This window comes from Schistocerca nitens, chromosome 3, assembly GCF_023898315.1.
Source record: "Schistocerca nitens isolate TAMUIC-IGC-003100 chromosome 3, iqSchNite1.1, whole genome shotgun sequence".
Classification (NCBI taxonomy): domain Eukaryota; kingdom Metazoa; phylum Arthropoda; class Insecta; order Orthoptera; family Acrididae; genus Schistocerca; species Schistocerca nitens.
This window is the reverse complement of record NC_064616.1, coordinates 70,919,724-70,936,468: the sequence shown is the minus strand read 5'-3', so window position 1 is coordinate 70,936,468 and position 16,745 is coordinate 70,919,724. Positions and strand designations below refer to the sequence as shown.

Genomic DNA, 16,745 nt, shown 5'->3' with positions numbered 1-16,745 from the left:
AAATTCAAGGGGAGAGAAAAGTTTTAGGCTGCACCTCCAAATTGAAACAAAGTTGGCCCATTGTAATAGGAGACACAATTTAGGTCAAATGAATGATGATACAGCTACAGTAGTTTGGTTCAAGTCGTAAGCTTAGCAGATAAGCTTTACTAGGAAGCCATTGCTATGCGTCAGGCGCTCCGTCCGTATTTATACGGGTACCCTTCCTTTTTCACGTGCTTCATCTGGTTTGAACTGATTGCTTATTTTTCTTTGATCTGATAAGTGCCGTTCTCTTTGTTATAGGTGTTTACATCACTCTAAGCTGAAAATGAATTATTGTACTGTGTCATGCATTGTTTGTTGCATACTGATAATGAGTGTTTATGACCTGTCGCCACTCGTGACATGGCTTGCTTTTGTGCACGCTCCGCCGCTTCCAATTTAAAAGAGAGAGAGAGAGAGAGAGAGAGAGAGAGAGAGAGAGAGAGAGAGGAATCGTCTCATTAGCGAAACAATGGCAAGAGACTGCTATTTGTTGTTACTTACACTGCTGCTTTCTTTGATAATGATCAACAAGAACCAAATCCAAATAATAGACTGCGTGTGATAGAAAACGTTGTGAAGCAGAGTTTAGCGAAAAATTTTCTGCAATTGAAAATCTTTGCAGACGCCTCTTTAGTACATTACATTCTGCACAGAAATTACAGTCATCTTAGATTTAAAAATCTAGTAAGTTGTCGTGCTTCATTTCTGACTGTATCACTATTCGGCGTAAGAGTAATACGAATATAAACATGGCATGAGGTGTACATTCTTCCAAGTTTGCTGTTGTCTCTCTCTAATTTCGTAGTTTATTAGGCAGACGGGATTTAAATGAGATGGCAGCAAACACGAAAGAATACATGGCAAAATGTTTATATTCGTATTATTCTCATGGTGAAAAGAATACTGCATGTGATTCACAATTCATAAAAGTTCCTATTAGCAACCATCTCTTGTCACAGGTAGGGCAAAATTCAGAATGTTGAGTTGGCCATATTGACAAGAAGGTGAACAATATGGAATTTGTATTTACTTTGTTGGATAATGTATGAAAATGCAGTGGTCAAAACTCGGGGCGGAGAAAAAAGGTCGTCTTCCACCTTTTTTTTTTTTTTTTTAATTTATTTCCTGATGCAGAGGTTTTGGTGCCAGTATTTATCTTTGTGCCTGTAAAGCATGCCTGTGTAGCACTACATATATTTGACGGCAGAAGTTAGTTGTGGCAGCACCTACCAACATTTTACAGAACTTCCGCTTACTTTGCACTCGATTCTAAGCCGCAGGCGGCTTTTTGGATTACAAAAACCGGAAAAAAAGTGCGGCTTAGATTCGAGTAAATACGGTATACTGCAACTCGTGTAGCACTTCCACTGAGCAGGTTGATACTTTGCCATAAAGCCAAAAATCAAATGCAAAGTTAAATCTGCTCTATTATCATCAACAGGAAACTACAGCACACACGTTATGACAGAAAAGCTGAGAAGAGTAATGCAGTAGTAAACACAATCAATCAAGATTATATTTACAACACATTACAAATACTTGAACAGAATAATACCAATGATATTTTAGATGACCCAACTTTGCAATTCCAAATGGAAATTAAGAAAAGAACTTTGTTTTCGAAAATAAGTGGTTCACCTCCGAGTGTTACTGAGCCCAATGGTCCCAGTTAAAGCCCCAGGCAGTAATACACAAGATTGGTTGGTTGGTTTGTGGGATTAAAGGGACCAGACTGCGATGGTCATCAGTCCCTTTTTCCAAATACTAAAAACACCCACCGAGAATAAAAACGGGTAACAGAATAGAGCACAGACAACACAGAACAAGAGAGACTTAGACAGAGACCAGACAAGACGAACAAAAATCACACAGTGCGACGGTAGGTCGTAGGCCAATGGACAGAATCAACACAAAAGAACATAACAAACACTCGGAGTAAACGATAAAAACCCCCTGCCCGAATAAAACGTAAAACTAAGCTAGCCATAACAGGGTCATCAGATAAAAGGGCAGGGAGCGTATCAGGCAGTGCAAATGTCCGCCTGACCACAGCTAAAAGGGGGCAGGCCAACAAAATGTGGACCACTGTCAAAGCCGCCCAGCAGCGACATAGAGGAGGGTCCTCCCGGCGAAAAAAATAACTGTGTGTCAGCCGGGAGTGGCCAATGCGGAGTCGACAAAGGACGACTGAGTCCCTGCGGTTGGCTCGCACGGATGACCGCCACACAGTCGTCGTCTCCTTAATGGCACGGAGTTTATTGGGCGTGATCCGATTGCGCAATTCAGCGTCCCAAAGAGCAAAAACTTTGCGGCGGAGGACTGCCCGCAAATCAGTCTCTGGGAGGCCAACATCCAGAGATGGTTTACTCGTGGCCTCTTTCGCCAGGTGGTCAACATGTTCATTGCCCGGGATACCGACATGCCCGGGGGTCCACACAAAGACCATAGAGCGGCCGCAACGGGCAAGAGTATGCAGGGACTCCTGGATAGCCATCACCAGACGAGAACGAGGGAAACACTGGTCGAGAGCTCGTAAACCGCTCAGGGAATCGCTACAGATCACGAAGGACTGACCTGAGCAGGAGCGGATATACTTTAGGGTACGAAAGATGGCGACCAGCTCAGCAGTGTAAACGCTGCAGCCAGCCGGCAATGAACATTGTTCGGAATGGTCCCCTAGAGTAAACACATAACCGACACGACCAGCAACCATCAAGCCATCAGTGTACGCAATGTCAGAGCCCTGATACATGGCAAGGAGGGAAAGAAAGCGGCGGCGGAAGGCCTCTGGAGGGACTGAGTCCTTTGGGCCCTGTGCCAATTCCAGCTGAAGGCGAGGGCGAGGCACGCACCATGGGGGTGTACGCAGAGGTGCCTGGAAAGGAGGCGGAAGAGGTAAAGCCCAAAGCCCGTACAGAAGCTCTCAGACGCGGACCGCAATCTTACAACCTGACTGGGGCCAACGTTCTGGCAGATGGACAACCAATCGCGGGAAGAGGAGACGACAGTTTGGATGCCCAGGCAAGCTAAAAACATGGGCAGCATAAGCGGCCAATAAATTTTGGCGCCTGAACCGCAATGGAGGGACACCCGCCTCCGCAAGTATGCCGCTGTGTAGGATTGGGTCCAGTACCCACAGCGCAGATGGGGATGCTGAGCCGTAAGCCAGGCTCCCATAATCAAGACGAGACTGGATTAATGCCTGGTAGAGCCGTAACAGGGTAGATCAGTCGGCGCCCCAGCAGGTGTGGCTCAAGCATCTCAGAGCATTTAGATGCCGCCAACACGCCTGTTTAAGCTGCCGAATGTGAGGCAGCCAAGTCAGCCGGGCATCAAAAACTACACCCAAAAACCTGTGGGTCTCCACCAAAGCAAGGAGTTCGTCGGCAAGATACAGCCGCGGCTCAGGATGGACTGTTCGGCGCCGGCAGAAATGCATAATGCGGGTCTTGGCAGCCGAAAACTGAAAACCATGCGCTACAGCCCAAGACTGCGCCTTGCGGATAGCGCCCTGTAGCTGACGTTCAACAGCTGCAATGCCAGTAGAGCTGTAGTAAAGGCAGAAGTCGTCGGCATACAGGGAAGCGGAGACAGAATTTCCCACCGCTGCAGCGAGCCCGTTTATTGCGATTAAAAACAGGCAGACACTGAGGACAGAGCCCTGGGGTACCCCGTTCTCCTGGACTCGGGAGGAACTATGAGAGGCCGCGACTTGCACGCGGAAGGTACGATACAACAGAAAATTTCGGATAAAAATCGGCAGAGGGCCCCGAAGACCCCATCCATGAAGTGTAGAAAGGATGTGATGACGCCATGTCGTATCGTATGCCTTCCGCATGTCGAAAAACACAGCGACCAGGTGCTGACGGTGGGCAAAGGCAGTACGGATGGCTGACTCCAGACTCACCAGATTGACGGTGGCAGAGCGGCCTTTACGGAACCCACCCTGAGATGGAGCCAGAAGGCCTCAAGACTCCAGTACCCAATTCAAGCGCTGGCTCACCATCCGTTAGAGAAGCTTCCACAGAACGTTGGTGAGGCTAATGGGGCGGTAGCTGTCCACCTCCAAAGGGCTCTTGCCTTGTTTCAAAACGGGGATGACAATGCTTTCCCGCCATTGCGACTGAAACTCCCCCTCGACCCAAATACGGTTGTAAAGGTCGAGGAGGCGTCGCTTGCAGTCCACTGAAAGGTGTTTCAGCATCTGACAGTGGATGTCATCTGGCCCGGGAGCGGTATCAGGGCAAGCGGCAAGGGCACTGTGAAATTCCCACTCACTGAATGGAACATTGTAGGATTCAGAATGGTGGGTGCGAAATGAAAGGCGCCGACGTTCCATCCGCTCTTTAATGGAGCAGAAGGCCAGTGGGTAATTGGAAGAAGCAGAACTAAGAGCAAAATGCTCTGCCAAGCTGTTGGCAATTTCGTCAGAGTCTGTACAAACTGCTCCATTCAGTGAGAGCGCAGGGACGCTGACAGGGGTCCGATAGGCATAGAGGGGTTGGATCTTGGCCCAGACCTGCGATGGACAAACATGGAGGCCAATGGTGGACACATACCGCTCCCAGCACTCCTGCTTGCTTTGGCGGATGAGGCGGCGGGCTCGCGCACGCAGCCGTTTTAACGTGATGAGGTTTTCAATGCAGGGATGTCGCTTGTGACGCTGGAGCGCCCGCTGGCGATCTTTAATCACTTCAGCGATCTCAGGCATCCACCAAGGCACAGTCCGCCGCCGAGGGGACCCAGAAGAACGGGGAATGGCAGATTTGGCGGCAGTAACGATGCCGGTGGTGACTGATTGAACCACTGCATCAATGTCATCACTAGAGAGAGGTTCAACAGCAGCAGTGGAGGAAAACAAGTCCCAGTCAGCCTTATTCGTAGCCCACCTGCAAGGGCGCAGAGAGACTGACGCTGTGGCAGTGACAGAAAGATCGGAAAGTGGTCACTACCACACAGGTCGTCATGCACTCTCCATTGGACAGACGGTAAGAGGCTAGGGCTGCAGATGGAAAGGTCGATGGCGGAGTACGTGCCATGCGCCACACTGAAATGTGTGAAGGAACCATCATTTAATAGCGAAAGATCAAGCTGTGCCAATAAATGCTCAATGGTGGCGCCTCGACTTGTCGCCACTGACCCACCCCACAGAGGGTTATGGGTGTTGAAGTCGCCCAGTAACAAGAAAGGTAGTGGCAATTGGTCTATCAGAGCAGCCAGGACATGCTGTGGGACATCACCATCCGGTGGTAGGTAAAGACTGCAGACGGTAACAGCCTGTGGCGTCCACACCCGAACAGCGACAGCCTCTAAAGCTGTTTGTAGAGGTAGAGACTCGCTGTGAAGAGAGTTAAGGATATATATGCAGACGCCACCATACACCCTTTCATAAGCTGCCCAGTTCTTATACACTCCTGGAAATGGAAAAAAGAACACATTGACACCGGTGTGTCAGACCCACCATACTTGCTCCGGACACTGCGAGAGGGCTGTACAAGCAATTTTCACACGCACGGCACAACGGACACACCAGGAACCGCGGTGTTGGCCGTCGAATGGCGCTAGCTGCGCAGCATTTGTGCACCGCCGCCGTCAGTGTCAGCCAGTTTGCCGTGGCATACGGAGCTCCATCGCAGTCTTTAACACTGGTAGCATGCCGCGACAGTGTGGACGTGAACTGTATGTGCAGTTGACGGACTTTGAGCGAGGGCGTATAGTGGGCATGCGGGAGGCCGGGTGGACGTACCGCCGAATTGCTCAACACGTGGGGCGTGAGGTCTCCACAGTACATCAATGTTGTCGCCAGTGGTCGGCGGAAGGTGCACGTGCCCGTCGACCTGGGACCGGACCGCAGCGACGCACGGATGCACGCCAAGACCGTAGGATCCTACGCAGTGCCGTAGGGGACCGCACCGCCACTTCCCAGCAAATTAGGGACACTGTTGCTCCTGGGGTATCGGCGAGGACCATTCGCAACCGTCTCCATGAAGCTGGGCTACGGTCCCGCACACCGTTAGGCCGTCGTCCGCTCACGCCCCAACATCGTGCAGCCCGCCTCCAGTGGTGTCGCGACAGGCGTGAATGGAAGGACGAATGGAGACGTGTCGTCTTCAGCGATGAGAGTCGCTTCTGCCTTGGTGCCAATGATGGTCGTATGCGTGTTTGGCGCCGTGCAGGTGAGCGCCACAATCAGGACTGCATACGACCGAGGCACACAGGGCCAACACCCGGCATCATGGTGTGGGGAGCGATCTCCTACACTGGCCGTACACCACTGGTGATCGTCGAGGGGACACTGAATATTGCACGGTACATCCAAACTGTCATCGAACCCATCGTTCTACCATTCCTAGACCGGCAAGGGAACTTGCAACAGGACAATGCACGTCCGCATGTATCCCGTGCCACCCAACGTGCTCTAGAAGGTGTAAGTCAACTACCCTGGCCAGCAAGATCTCCGGATCTGTCCCCCATTGAGCATGTTTGGGACTGGATGAAGCGTCGTCTCACGCGGTCTGCACGTCCAGCACGAACGCTGGTCCAACTGAGGCGCCAGGTGGAAATGGCATGGCAAGCCGTTCCACAGGACTACATCCAGCATCTCTACGATCGTCTCCATGGGAGAATAGCAGCCTGCATTGCTGTGAAAGGTGGATATACACTGTACTAGTGCCGACATTGTGCATGCTCTGTTGCCTGTGTCTATGTGCCTGTGGTTCTGTCAGTGTGATCATGTGATGTATCTGACCCCAGGAATGTGTCAATAAAGTTTCCCCTTCCTGGGACAATGAATTCACGGTGTTCTTATTTCAATTTCCAGGAGTGTAATAACCCCGATAGCCACGGAGGGCGGGGGTTCGCATTGCTGGAAACCAAGTTTCCTGAATAGCAATGCAGAAGAAAGGGTGAAGGCTGATAAGTTGCCGGAGCTTAGCTAGATGATGGAAGAAACCGCTGCAGTTCCACTGGAGTATGAAATTGTCCATGGCTGAGAAGGCGTGAAGGGACTAGGAAGGCAATTTACGCCGCTTGTTCACTCGCTGCCACTGATTCAGAACCCGCACGAGTGACATCCATGGCGTCTGAGGGACCGGCGAGATCCAGGTCTTCAGCAGACGCCAGAATCGCGACCTCGTCCTCAGATGCTGAGCTTGTTGGAAGCGGTGGGACGGGTGCCACCGCAATGTCGGGATTCTTGGGTACCTTTTTCTTTTTTAGCTTACTTTGCTCTGCCTTCGGTGGTTCAGGCTGGGAGGGTTTCACTGGGTCAGTCTCAGGGACGGACGACGACCGTGAGGCCCTACGACCAGGGACCGGTTGTTGTTTGAGCCACTTGCGGCTGTCTGCTTTTGTACCGGTCGGAACTTGCGAAGGGAGGTCCCCAAGGGACCCCTTCCTGGCAACAAGAGCCGAAGAAGTCTTACGCTTCTCCAGCTGGGAAGGGGGAACTGATGTCCCCGATGGTTGGGGGGGCATTGCTCCTGAAGTAGATGGAGCAGGAGCAACAGGGAGTGTTGTGCCCCCCACCATCAAGGGGGCAGGTGAGGTTCTCTGGCTCCGAGAGCTAACGTTGTGGGGTGCAGCTATAGGAACTGTAACAGGAGCGACAGTGGCGGCATAAGTGGACGTCATTCGTACTGGATGCAGTCGTTCAAACTTACGCTTAGCGTCAGTGTAGGTCAGCCTATCCAGGGTCTTGTATTCCATTATTTTCCGCTCCTTCTGGAGAATCTTACATTCCGGCGAGCAAGGGGGATGGTGCTCCCCGCAGTTGACACAGATGGGAGGCGGGGCACATGGAGTATCAGGATGGGACGGTCGACCACAATCGCGACATATGAGGCTGGAAGAACTGCGAGAAGACATATGGCCGAACTTCCAACACTTGAAGCACCGCATCGGGGGAGGGATATAGGGCTTGACATCACAACGGTATACCATCACCTTGACCTTCTCAGATAACGTGTCACCCTCGAAGGCCAAGATGAAGGCACCGGTGGCAACTTGGTGATCCTCGGACCCCGGTGGACGCGCCAGACGAAATGGACCCCTCGTCGCTCTAAGTTGGCGCACAGCTCGTCATCGGACTGTAAAAGGAGATCGCCGTGAAAAATAATTCCCTGGACCATATTTAAGCTTTTACCTGGGGTGATAGTAACAGCAACATCCCCCAGCTTCGTACAAGCGAGCAAGACTCTTGACTGGGCAGAGGATGCTGTTTTTATAAAGACTGACCCTGACCACATTTTGGACAAGCCCTCCACCTCCCCGAACTTGTCCTCTAAATGTTCTACAAAGAACTGAGGCTTCACAGACACAAACGATTCCCCGTCAGCTCTGGTACAGATGAGATACTAGGGCGAATACCTGTCGCTCTCATTCATAGCCTTTCGTGCCTCCCATGGTGTGGCCAGGGAGGGGAACGATTGGGGGTCATACACATTAGCCTTAAAGTGAGCTTTGGAACGCTTAGAGACTGCTGACGGCTGGCCGCCAGCGAGAGATGATGTACCACGCTTCATTGCGGGTCATCCGCCCTGATGCCACCTACTCCGACCAAGGGCCCTCCCCACGGGCGCCACCCAGCCACAGCAAAGGCCACCTGGCAGGATGGCCATTGCCGGGAGTCCCAATGCCCCAGGGAGATGGGCATCTACTCCTTAGCATACTTGGGGAGTTAACGTCACAGGCATCAGTAGAGCGATCCCTGTGTTGTCAGGGGGCTACAACCAAGAGGGTACATGGCAGCCCCACCACAACGGACTGGCTACCGTGCTGGATGTTAGGTGATGTGTGGTCCATGGTCGCCGTCAGTGCAGAAAATGGCCCTGCACATTGCTTGGCAGAAAGTGCACGCAGGAGCGTATCCATGCCCAGGAGATGGAGAGCGGGCAGGACTGCAGTGCAACGACGAATAAGCTGGCAAAAGTTCTCAACGCAAGATTGACACAATGCACCAAGTAAGGCGCCCTTCCCCAATCGGCTCGCTCTTCAGAAAAATTTTGAGATATGGAGGTCAAACCCAACAGGGGACCATCACATAAGGCCGAAACGTTTGAGACTCCTTTTAGTCGCCTCTTACGACAGGCAGGAATACCGCGGGCCTATTCTTACCCCCCAACCTGCAGGGGGAAATACACAAGAAAGCTGCACTAACCGGTCGATAGTATATTGAGTTCAGAGCCCCACTCAGTTGATTATGGAGAAATGACTGCAGATGCTCTCAAATGCACACACATTTGGAAGTAAAAGGTTTGTCTGGAAAGCAATGTCATCAGCTCTATTTTAACACTCCTACTGGTCAGATCATGGCCTATCCGTCAACTAGTAGACGGGGTTTGTTAGCTTCCCAACTCAACCAACACCACTCTGTGCTCCCAGAGTGTCAAGATATGTCCCTAATGCAAACCTGTTAGGTGATCTGCTTTGTTCACTTACATGCAGTCAAATTCAGCATGAAACTTGGGAAGTCTACTGCTGAACATTTCCAATAACTGAAGAGGCAGTTGTAAATGAATGTCTGTCAACATGGCAGATATTTCTGTGGCACAACATGTTTCTGGAATGCCAGGATAACATCTACAGTGGAAGTTGCTCTGGATTCTCTTCAGTGTTGAAAGGTGAAGACAGTATAACCCATGTGCATGAACTTTCTAATACATGTCGTAGAATGAGTGTTTGTCCAATAGATCAGACTCTGGGGAGACTGTAACCAAACAATTGAACACGAAGAAAGTTTATGCAAAACTGGCCTCAAAAATTCTGAGCAACTACCACAAGTCCTAGTGAGTGCTTACTTGTGAAGAACTTCATGAACTGAGCAGAAATATGGCCCTTAAATGAAGAGAGATAGCTCCAAGTGGTACATTTCTGTGCATGAGCAGATCCAAAGTGAAGGCAATGCTCACTGTCTCTTCATATGCTAGTGATTTTGTCCACCATGTGTTTATACCTGCCAGACACACTGTCAATGCTACTTTGTATGTTGAAGAGCTCAAACGGCTGGAAAGAAAGATAGATTTGCATATCAAACCCTACATAGTCTGTTCCTGGAAGCTCCACCAAGACAATGTGCCCAGTCACACCCAGCCTTCTTGATGAGGGATTATCTCATCAAAGACAATGTGGCAATGCTCCCCCAGCCCCCTAGTTGTGATCTTGTTCTGGCAAAGCTATGTTTCCTTGGCTCAGGACACCCTTGAAAGGACCATTTCGAGACCAATGACAATGTGAAAGTTGCTCTTACCCATGCCCCAAAGGACATTCATCCCAGACCTTCTAAGGTGCCTACAACACTTGGAAATCGTGCTGGCAAAAATGTAATGATGCAGGTGGGTCCTATTTTGAAGAGTTCTGAGGCATTGTAACACAATACATACATTCTCTTTCATCTGATCAAAGAGAGACTAAAATCACAAGAAATCAGATAACAAAAATTTACACATGACCATTAGCTTCAGGTCAAGCAGGACTGAAGGACTAGCAGAAAGAGGACTACAAAATGAGATGCTGGAAATTGTTTTACGACAGAAATATTGAAAGGATATCAATTCTATAATAATCACATCATTCAACAACTGGAACAATTTTTTTACTTGCATTGAGAGAATACTGATGAAATACTTAAAACTATAAAAGAAAGCATGTAACATTATATTCCTGCATATCTGGGCGACATGGCCATTAGAGGTGGTGTATAATCCAGTAAAAATTGCCACATAACCTTAGGATGATAGGCACTGTTGAATAGCTAGAAACTATAAGTGTACCTTGGTGCCAATTGTAAGTTTGTGGTTCATACAGTTGCTGCTAGGGTGTCCATGATGCAGTTAGTTCACTCTCTTTTTCATTACTCAATGTGTTCGAGATGGTGGAAACACAGCAACAAAAGGTGTTCTATGTCCTCAGTTGCAACAGGTGAAATTATGTTACAACTGTGTTGCATGATTTTAGAATTGGTCATTACTTGTGTGTCAGCCTGGCATGTTCTGCAATGACACTTATGTTTCGGGCCTTACAGTATTCAGTTGCTGCAACCCTTTCATGGCAATGATCGACAACTATGTGTATGGTTTTGTAAATACACTCTAGGTATGGAGATGGGCAATAACAATTTCCCTCCATGTTTAGTGTACAGTGATGAGCGTACATTCCCTTTAAGTGATGAAGGGAACAACCACAATGTAAGAATATGGAGAACACAGCTATCACATTTACTTGAGCACAAAAAAGACTCGTACGAAGTTTCAAGAATTTATAGCTGTTTCCTGAAGAAAGACTAACAATACATTCATTTTTGCAGAAAATACAGTTACACAGCTCACATACCTGAACATATTTGAGATCTGGCTGTTTCTAAAACTGCGAGAACATGCTGAAAGTTCCATTTTTCAACAGGAGAGAGTACCAACACAGTGACACCTGCATGTCAGAGCATTTCTTAAAAATGAGCTGTGTCACTGAGCGAACAATGCAAGAGACATAAAATTCTCATATTGCACCACTGGCTTCCAACATCACCTGTTCTCATGGTACTCGATTTTTGGTGTGGATTTTTAAAAGACTCCACCTATGTGCCTCCCTTTCCAACAACTTTTGATGAACTCAACACCTCATAACAATAGTGGTCAACACAGTAACTTTAGAAATGTTCACAAAAGTATAGTGAGAGTTTGACTATCATCTGTATGTTGATTTGCATCTAGTGGAGGGGACAGTGAACTTTTTGTGAAAGGTAACTGAAAACCTTAATCCTAAACATAAATGTAAAATGTATTCCTAGATGCGCAAACATGTAAAAGATATACCCTTGTAAAATCAATTGATTCTTTTGAAAACAAAGACCTTGCAGTCCTATGCACAAATTAAAATTCAGCCAAAATTTCTACCTTCAGTCACTTACATGACACAGTCTAGTGAAATTGGGTGAATTTTTTTAGAAACAGCCTGTATTACAACTGAAAATGATTACTGCAGTATGGAGTCATATGAAATAGGAAAATAAATTACAGTTTAAAAATGCAAGTAATGCTATACTCACTAGTATAGGTAATTTGGACAATTACAGCACTCCAGACAAATGTTAAGATTGTAACAACAGAATACTCCAAGTAAGGGAAAGGGCAACGGTAACAGGGTGTGGAGCAAGGACAGTGCAAAGGCAAACTCGCTAAATGTATGCAAGCCTGACAAGGAAATTGTACACTGACATGTCCTACAGTACTGCAAACAACTGCTTGAAGCAATGGAAAAAGATGATAAATAACTGGACAGTTACAATATTGCCAAGTTTAAAAAGAACTTAAGCTGACGAACACACCTTCCTTAGAGGAAAGACAAATCTTTGAGCGACCCTGACTTGAAAGCAAGGGTCGTGGTCTTCCAGGATAGTTACGAGACACTGTTGGAGAACAGTGTTGTGGCAGCGTAGAACTTTGTTGTTGTTGTTGTTGTTGCTGCTGCTGCTGCTGCTTCTGTTGTTGTTGTTGTTGTTGTTGTTGTTGTTGTTGTGAACTTCGCACAGGTGACAGCGAGGATGCTAAACAATACAATAATTTACACATTTAAAACATAAACTTATTTTTCCTATTATCACAAGGTATTTTGTAACTGCAATAGGGTTTTCATGCAAAACTATTACCCTCTTTATGCATACAAATCTCTCCGTACCTCACAGATGCGCTGATGTTTGCTTAAAGCACAACTCACTAGTTTCAATTTGTAGTACATAAATTTTAATTTTTTGTGTTTACATATGTGTCTTTTGATAATTCATCCCATTACTGATGGAGTCATCACAAGCCTGACAGTTACTCGGACTGACCCAAGACAAAAATTGGGGATGACCATTGCCTTTTTGTGTGGAGGGAAAAAAAATTCTCTATGTGAAACTTCCTAGCAAATTAAAACAGTGTGCCGGACTGAGACAAACTCGGGACCTTTGCCTTTCACAGGCAAGTGCTCTACCGACTGAACTACCTGAGCACAACTCACAACCCATCCTCACAGCTTTACTTATATCAGTACTTCATATCCTACCTTCCAAACTTCACAGAAGCTCTCTTGCGAACCTTGCAAGACTAACACTCCTGGAAAGAAGGATATTGCGGAGACATGGCTTAGCTACAGATTGGGAGATGTTTCCAGAGTGAAATTTTTCACTCTGGAGCAGAGTGTGCACTGATATGAAACTTCCTGACAAATTAAAACTGGGTGCCGGAACGAGGCGAGGTACTAGCAAAAGTAAAGCTGTGAGGATGGGTTGTGAGTTGTGCTTGGATAGCTCAGTCAGTAGAGCACTTGCCCACACAAGGCAAAGGTCCAGAGTTCAAGTTTCGGCCTGGCACATAGTTTTAATCTGCCAGGAAGTTTACTATCAGTGAACATAGTTCCAGAAACCTATGAAGGACTGCCCTATTGCAGATCTGCAGCCCTATTGCACTCCAAAGGTGGACCAATACACTACTAATCTGGTGGTCAGAATTTAATGGCTCATCAGCACATTAGTCTGCATAGTAATGCACAAGAAAACTTTCTTGGAGTAATGAGGAGCGAATTTGCAGATGAGAATCCACCCAACATTTTTTCTTATTCCAACAGCTAAATGAATAATTAATATCACCACATTTTGTTTGTAGGACTGAGCTTCGGAATCATACTATTTTGTACAAATGCTGAATTTCCTGATCGCTACTGATATGTGGCAACTGATATAGTACACAGCACTGCACAAGCAGGTGGTAAATGCAGATTTGCAACTCTAAGAGAAAATGTAAGGAAAGACAATAATTACTATATTACAATACATTAAATAGTGGACTTTTTTGCATTTTCAAATTAAAATATTTAAAGGAAACTAACTAGGAGTTATCTTCTTTTCACAACATTTTTTAAATGTGTGATATAATGAGGAACAGCTGCTATTGTGAGAAACAGGAAACAAAAGTACAGACACGAACCTATATATGAAACCAATCCTCTGACAGAAAAGTAAACATTCACAAAAAGGAGTTTGGAATGTTTCTGTCTAATCTGTAGATATGTTCCCACTTATCCTACAGAAATGCACTCTCACCAAAATATGTCAGTATCTTCATGAACTGATGTACACACATGGTTTGTGCTTTATTGTAACTAAACAGTTTTTGCTATTTCTGTCTTGTGCACCCCATGTTTTAAGTGGTCCCAGAAAGAACAATACTGTAACCAAACCCACATCATCTTCCAACAGTTCTTGCAACTTCTGCATTAAAAAGACTAGATGGTTTCATGTGAATACCGAGGTTGTGACACATGAAGTTCAATAAACTTGCATGTACTAATATGGAACCAAAGATTTGCTGAAAGATTGCTATTGACAGCTCCATTCTATATCACGAGGAGTATCTGTCAATTAGATTTGAGTATTACGTATCTTGGAAAAGCCATCACATGAAAATCAACTTTGTGAATAAATAAGACTTTTCCAGAAATGTGTCAACATCAACTTGGTTATATCCACCTGCACAAGTTCATATAATTATAATAGTTTGAAGACACTTTTCTATTTTTTTCCATTGCAATGCATGTGATATCTGGGAGAACTTTGTTTCCTTCAGAGAGCAACAAACGCAACAGCATGACCTTTATTCCTACAAGCATTTAATTCATGACTCCTTTGACTCCCAACTTCTAGCCTGATGACTTACTGTCACAGACATCTTTGGATGCATATTGGACAATGTAACTATCTTGTATAGTCTCCTCTAGCTAAAACGCAGTCCCAAAATGGTACACAGGTGCGATTATGAAGCTCTGGGATGTCATCTCGGGACACAGTGTTCCATTCTACGTCCACCTGTTGTCATCGAATGGTCAAATTGACAGCAATGCCAACAGAATCTGACACCTACTCATCATATCCCAGACATGTACAATGAGAAACAGGTCTCAGGCTTGTGCCAGCCCAGAGACTTTATGAACAGCTGGGGTTGCATGTTGCAAAAAATAATATTTGCACTGCTACTACTCTGCTTCGTGTCCACATCTTGCCAATTTCACAGGTATAACAATAGAAAGTAGATGCCCTGGATGTATCCAGCATTGTTAAGGCTAAGTTCAACAAATGTCAGATGTGTACAGGCAACGTATTCTATAGCACGTCTGTTCCGGAGACAGTTAGGCGGACACGAGTGCTCATGCTAACTGGCTGCCTTGGTAGTGAGCACTTGAAGGAAAATGTGGCTGTCAAATATCACTATGTAGCACAGAGGAACTGCAAACTGTGCTCTATCTTCAGAGGAATGACAATATGTTAACTTCGCTGTAGTTTTAAACACAAGCATATATACTCGTACTTAATGGTGCAGTGCTTAAAAGTGAGAGTAGCTCTTCTAAAATTAATAAAAAGCAGCCTTACAGCTGGGTTAGAAAGTGCAAAGTGAAGAGCAGACACACCCATATCAATTTACAAGATGTCAGTGCTGGGTGCCTGGCTACAATTACAACTTATAGATCTGCAATGTGACAGGCAGTTGAGTGTTAAGTTTTATAATAAGATAAGTCTTACAGACTTGTACAAAAAGTTTCAAGACAAATTTCCAAAATTTCACAAGTTCTTAGCTACTGGACCTACATAACTGTGCAAGAAACTTTTTCCCGCAGTGAAGAGATTGAAAACTATGCACAGAAACTCACTGACACACTTCAATTTAAAAGCTATGTTCGAATTTGGATTGCTCAGAAAGAGGTCCCAGACACCGATACTTTAGTGAAAAGCAAAATTAGTAGTATTCATCCATATGCAGTTTTTTCATGTTTAATGTGTGAACAAAAGAGCTGTGAAATACATGTGGATGACAATTTAAATTTTATCTGAAAACGACATTCATCATCATAAGGTGGCATCCATAGAAAAAAATATCACTACCTCATATTATTTCCCTCACCAATTAAATTAAATGTAACTATCGAATCATTGTCATTTCTCATCAATGCAACTGTTTCAGGAAATAAACGTGCCACGAGGGCATTAATTAGCCACTATAAAGCAATACATCTCCATAGAACTATTAGCAGCCATAGAATAGACTTCTTGACAACAGTTTCTTGTGCCGAGTGGCCTTGTTTCAATCACCTCTCACCCCCCCCCCCCCCCACCTTTCCCCTTCCACTACTTGCCAAGAGCTGGCCAACTGCTCACTGCTGATGTGTGAGCGTGAGCCAGCTCACACGAGGAGACTTCCACCCTGAATTTGTTGCTGCACTATCGCAGATGGGCTGCACAGTGATGTGGTGTGAAGGCATTCCTGGCAGGTGGAATCCTTGCTCACAGGCCAACTTCCAGCAAACAATTCTTGGTGGTCCTAACTGGAATTCTGGGTGCAATATTGGCTCTGACTTGTGCTGATGTTGTCATGCCAGTAGTAGTTTCTGCTGATATGATGGAACAGTCCTGCCAAAAATATGAATACCATCAACTCTGAATACCATCACCACCCTGTACCAGTTAAATGAGCTGCTGCGTCTACTTTGAACCACGACCACCACCACCTCCTCCTCCTGCTCCTTCTCCTCCTGCTGCTACTGCTGCTGCTGCACCTGCACCTGCACCTATACACAGCTTACCTATCAAACCCAAAATGGTGGGCAATTTTTCAGAAGAATTATCCTGCCTCTCATAGTGCCACAAAATGACCTCACTGAATAACAGTTAACTGCATGTATTGGGACACTGTAAT

The 16,745-nt window shown here is 46.3% G+C and overlaps 1 protein-coding gene across 5 annotated transcripts in view; it reads right to left on the bottom strand.

The window, feature by feature from the left end:
- Window positions 1-16,745, bottom strand: part of LOC126248032 (TBC1 domain family member 22B) — a 261,278-nt gene that overhangs the window by 163,169 nt on the left and 81,364 nt on the right. For 4 of the 5 annotated variants that reach the window (XR_007545404.1, XR_007545403.1, XR_007545402.1 and 1 more), the window contains exon 5: window positions 12,347-12,565. The exons of the other annotated variant lie outside the window; for it this stretch is intronic. Coding sequence is in view for 1 of the 4 variants with exons in the window: in XM_049948639.1 (XP_049804596.1) it covers window positions 12,347-12,565 (219 nt within the window). In the remaining 3 variants the exon portion in view is untranslated. The remainder of the gene's footprint in view (window positions 1-12,346; window positions 12,566-16,745) is intronic. 5 annotated transcript variants of the gene reach the window in all.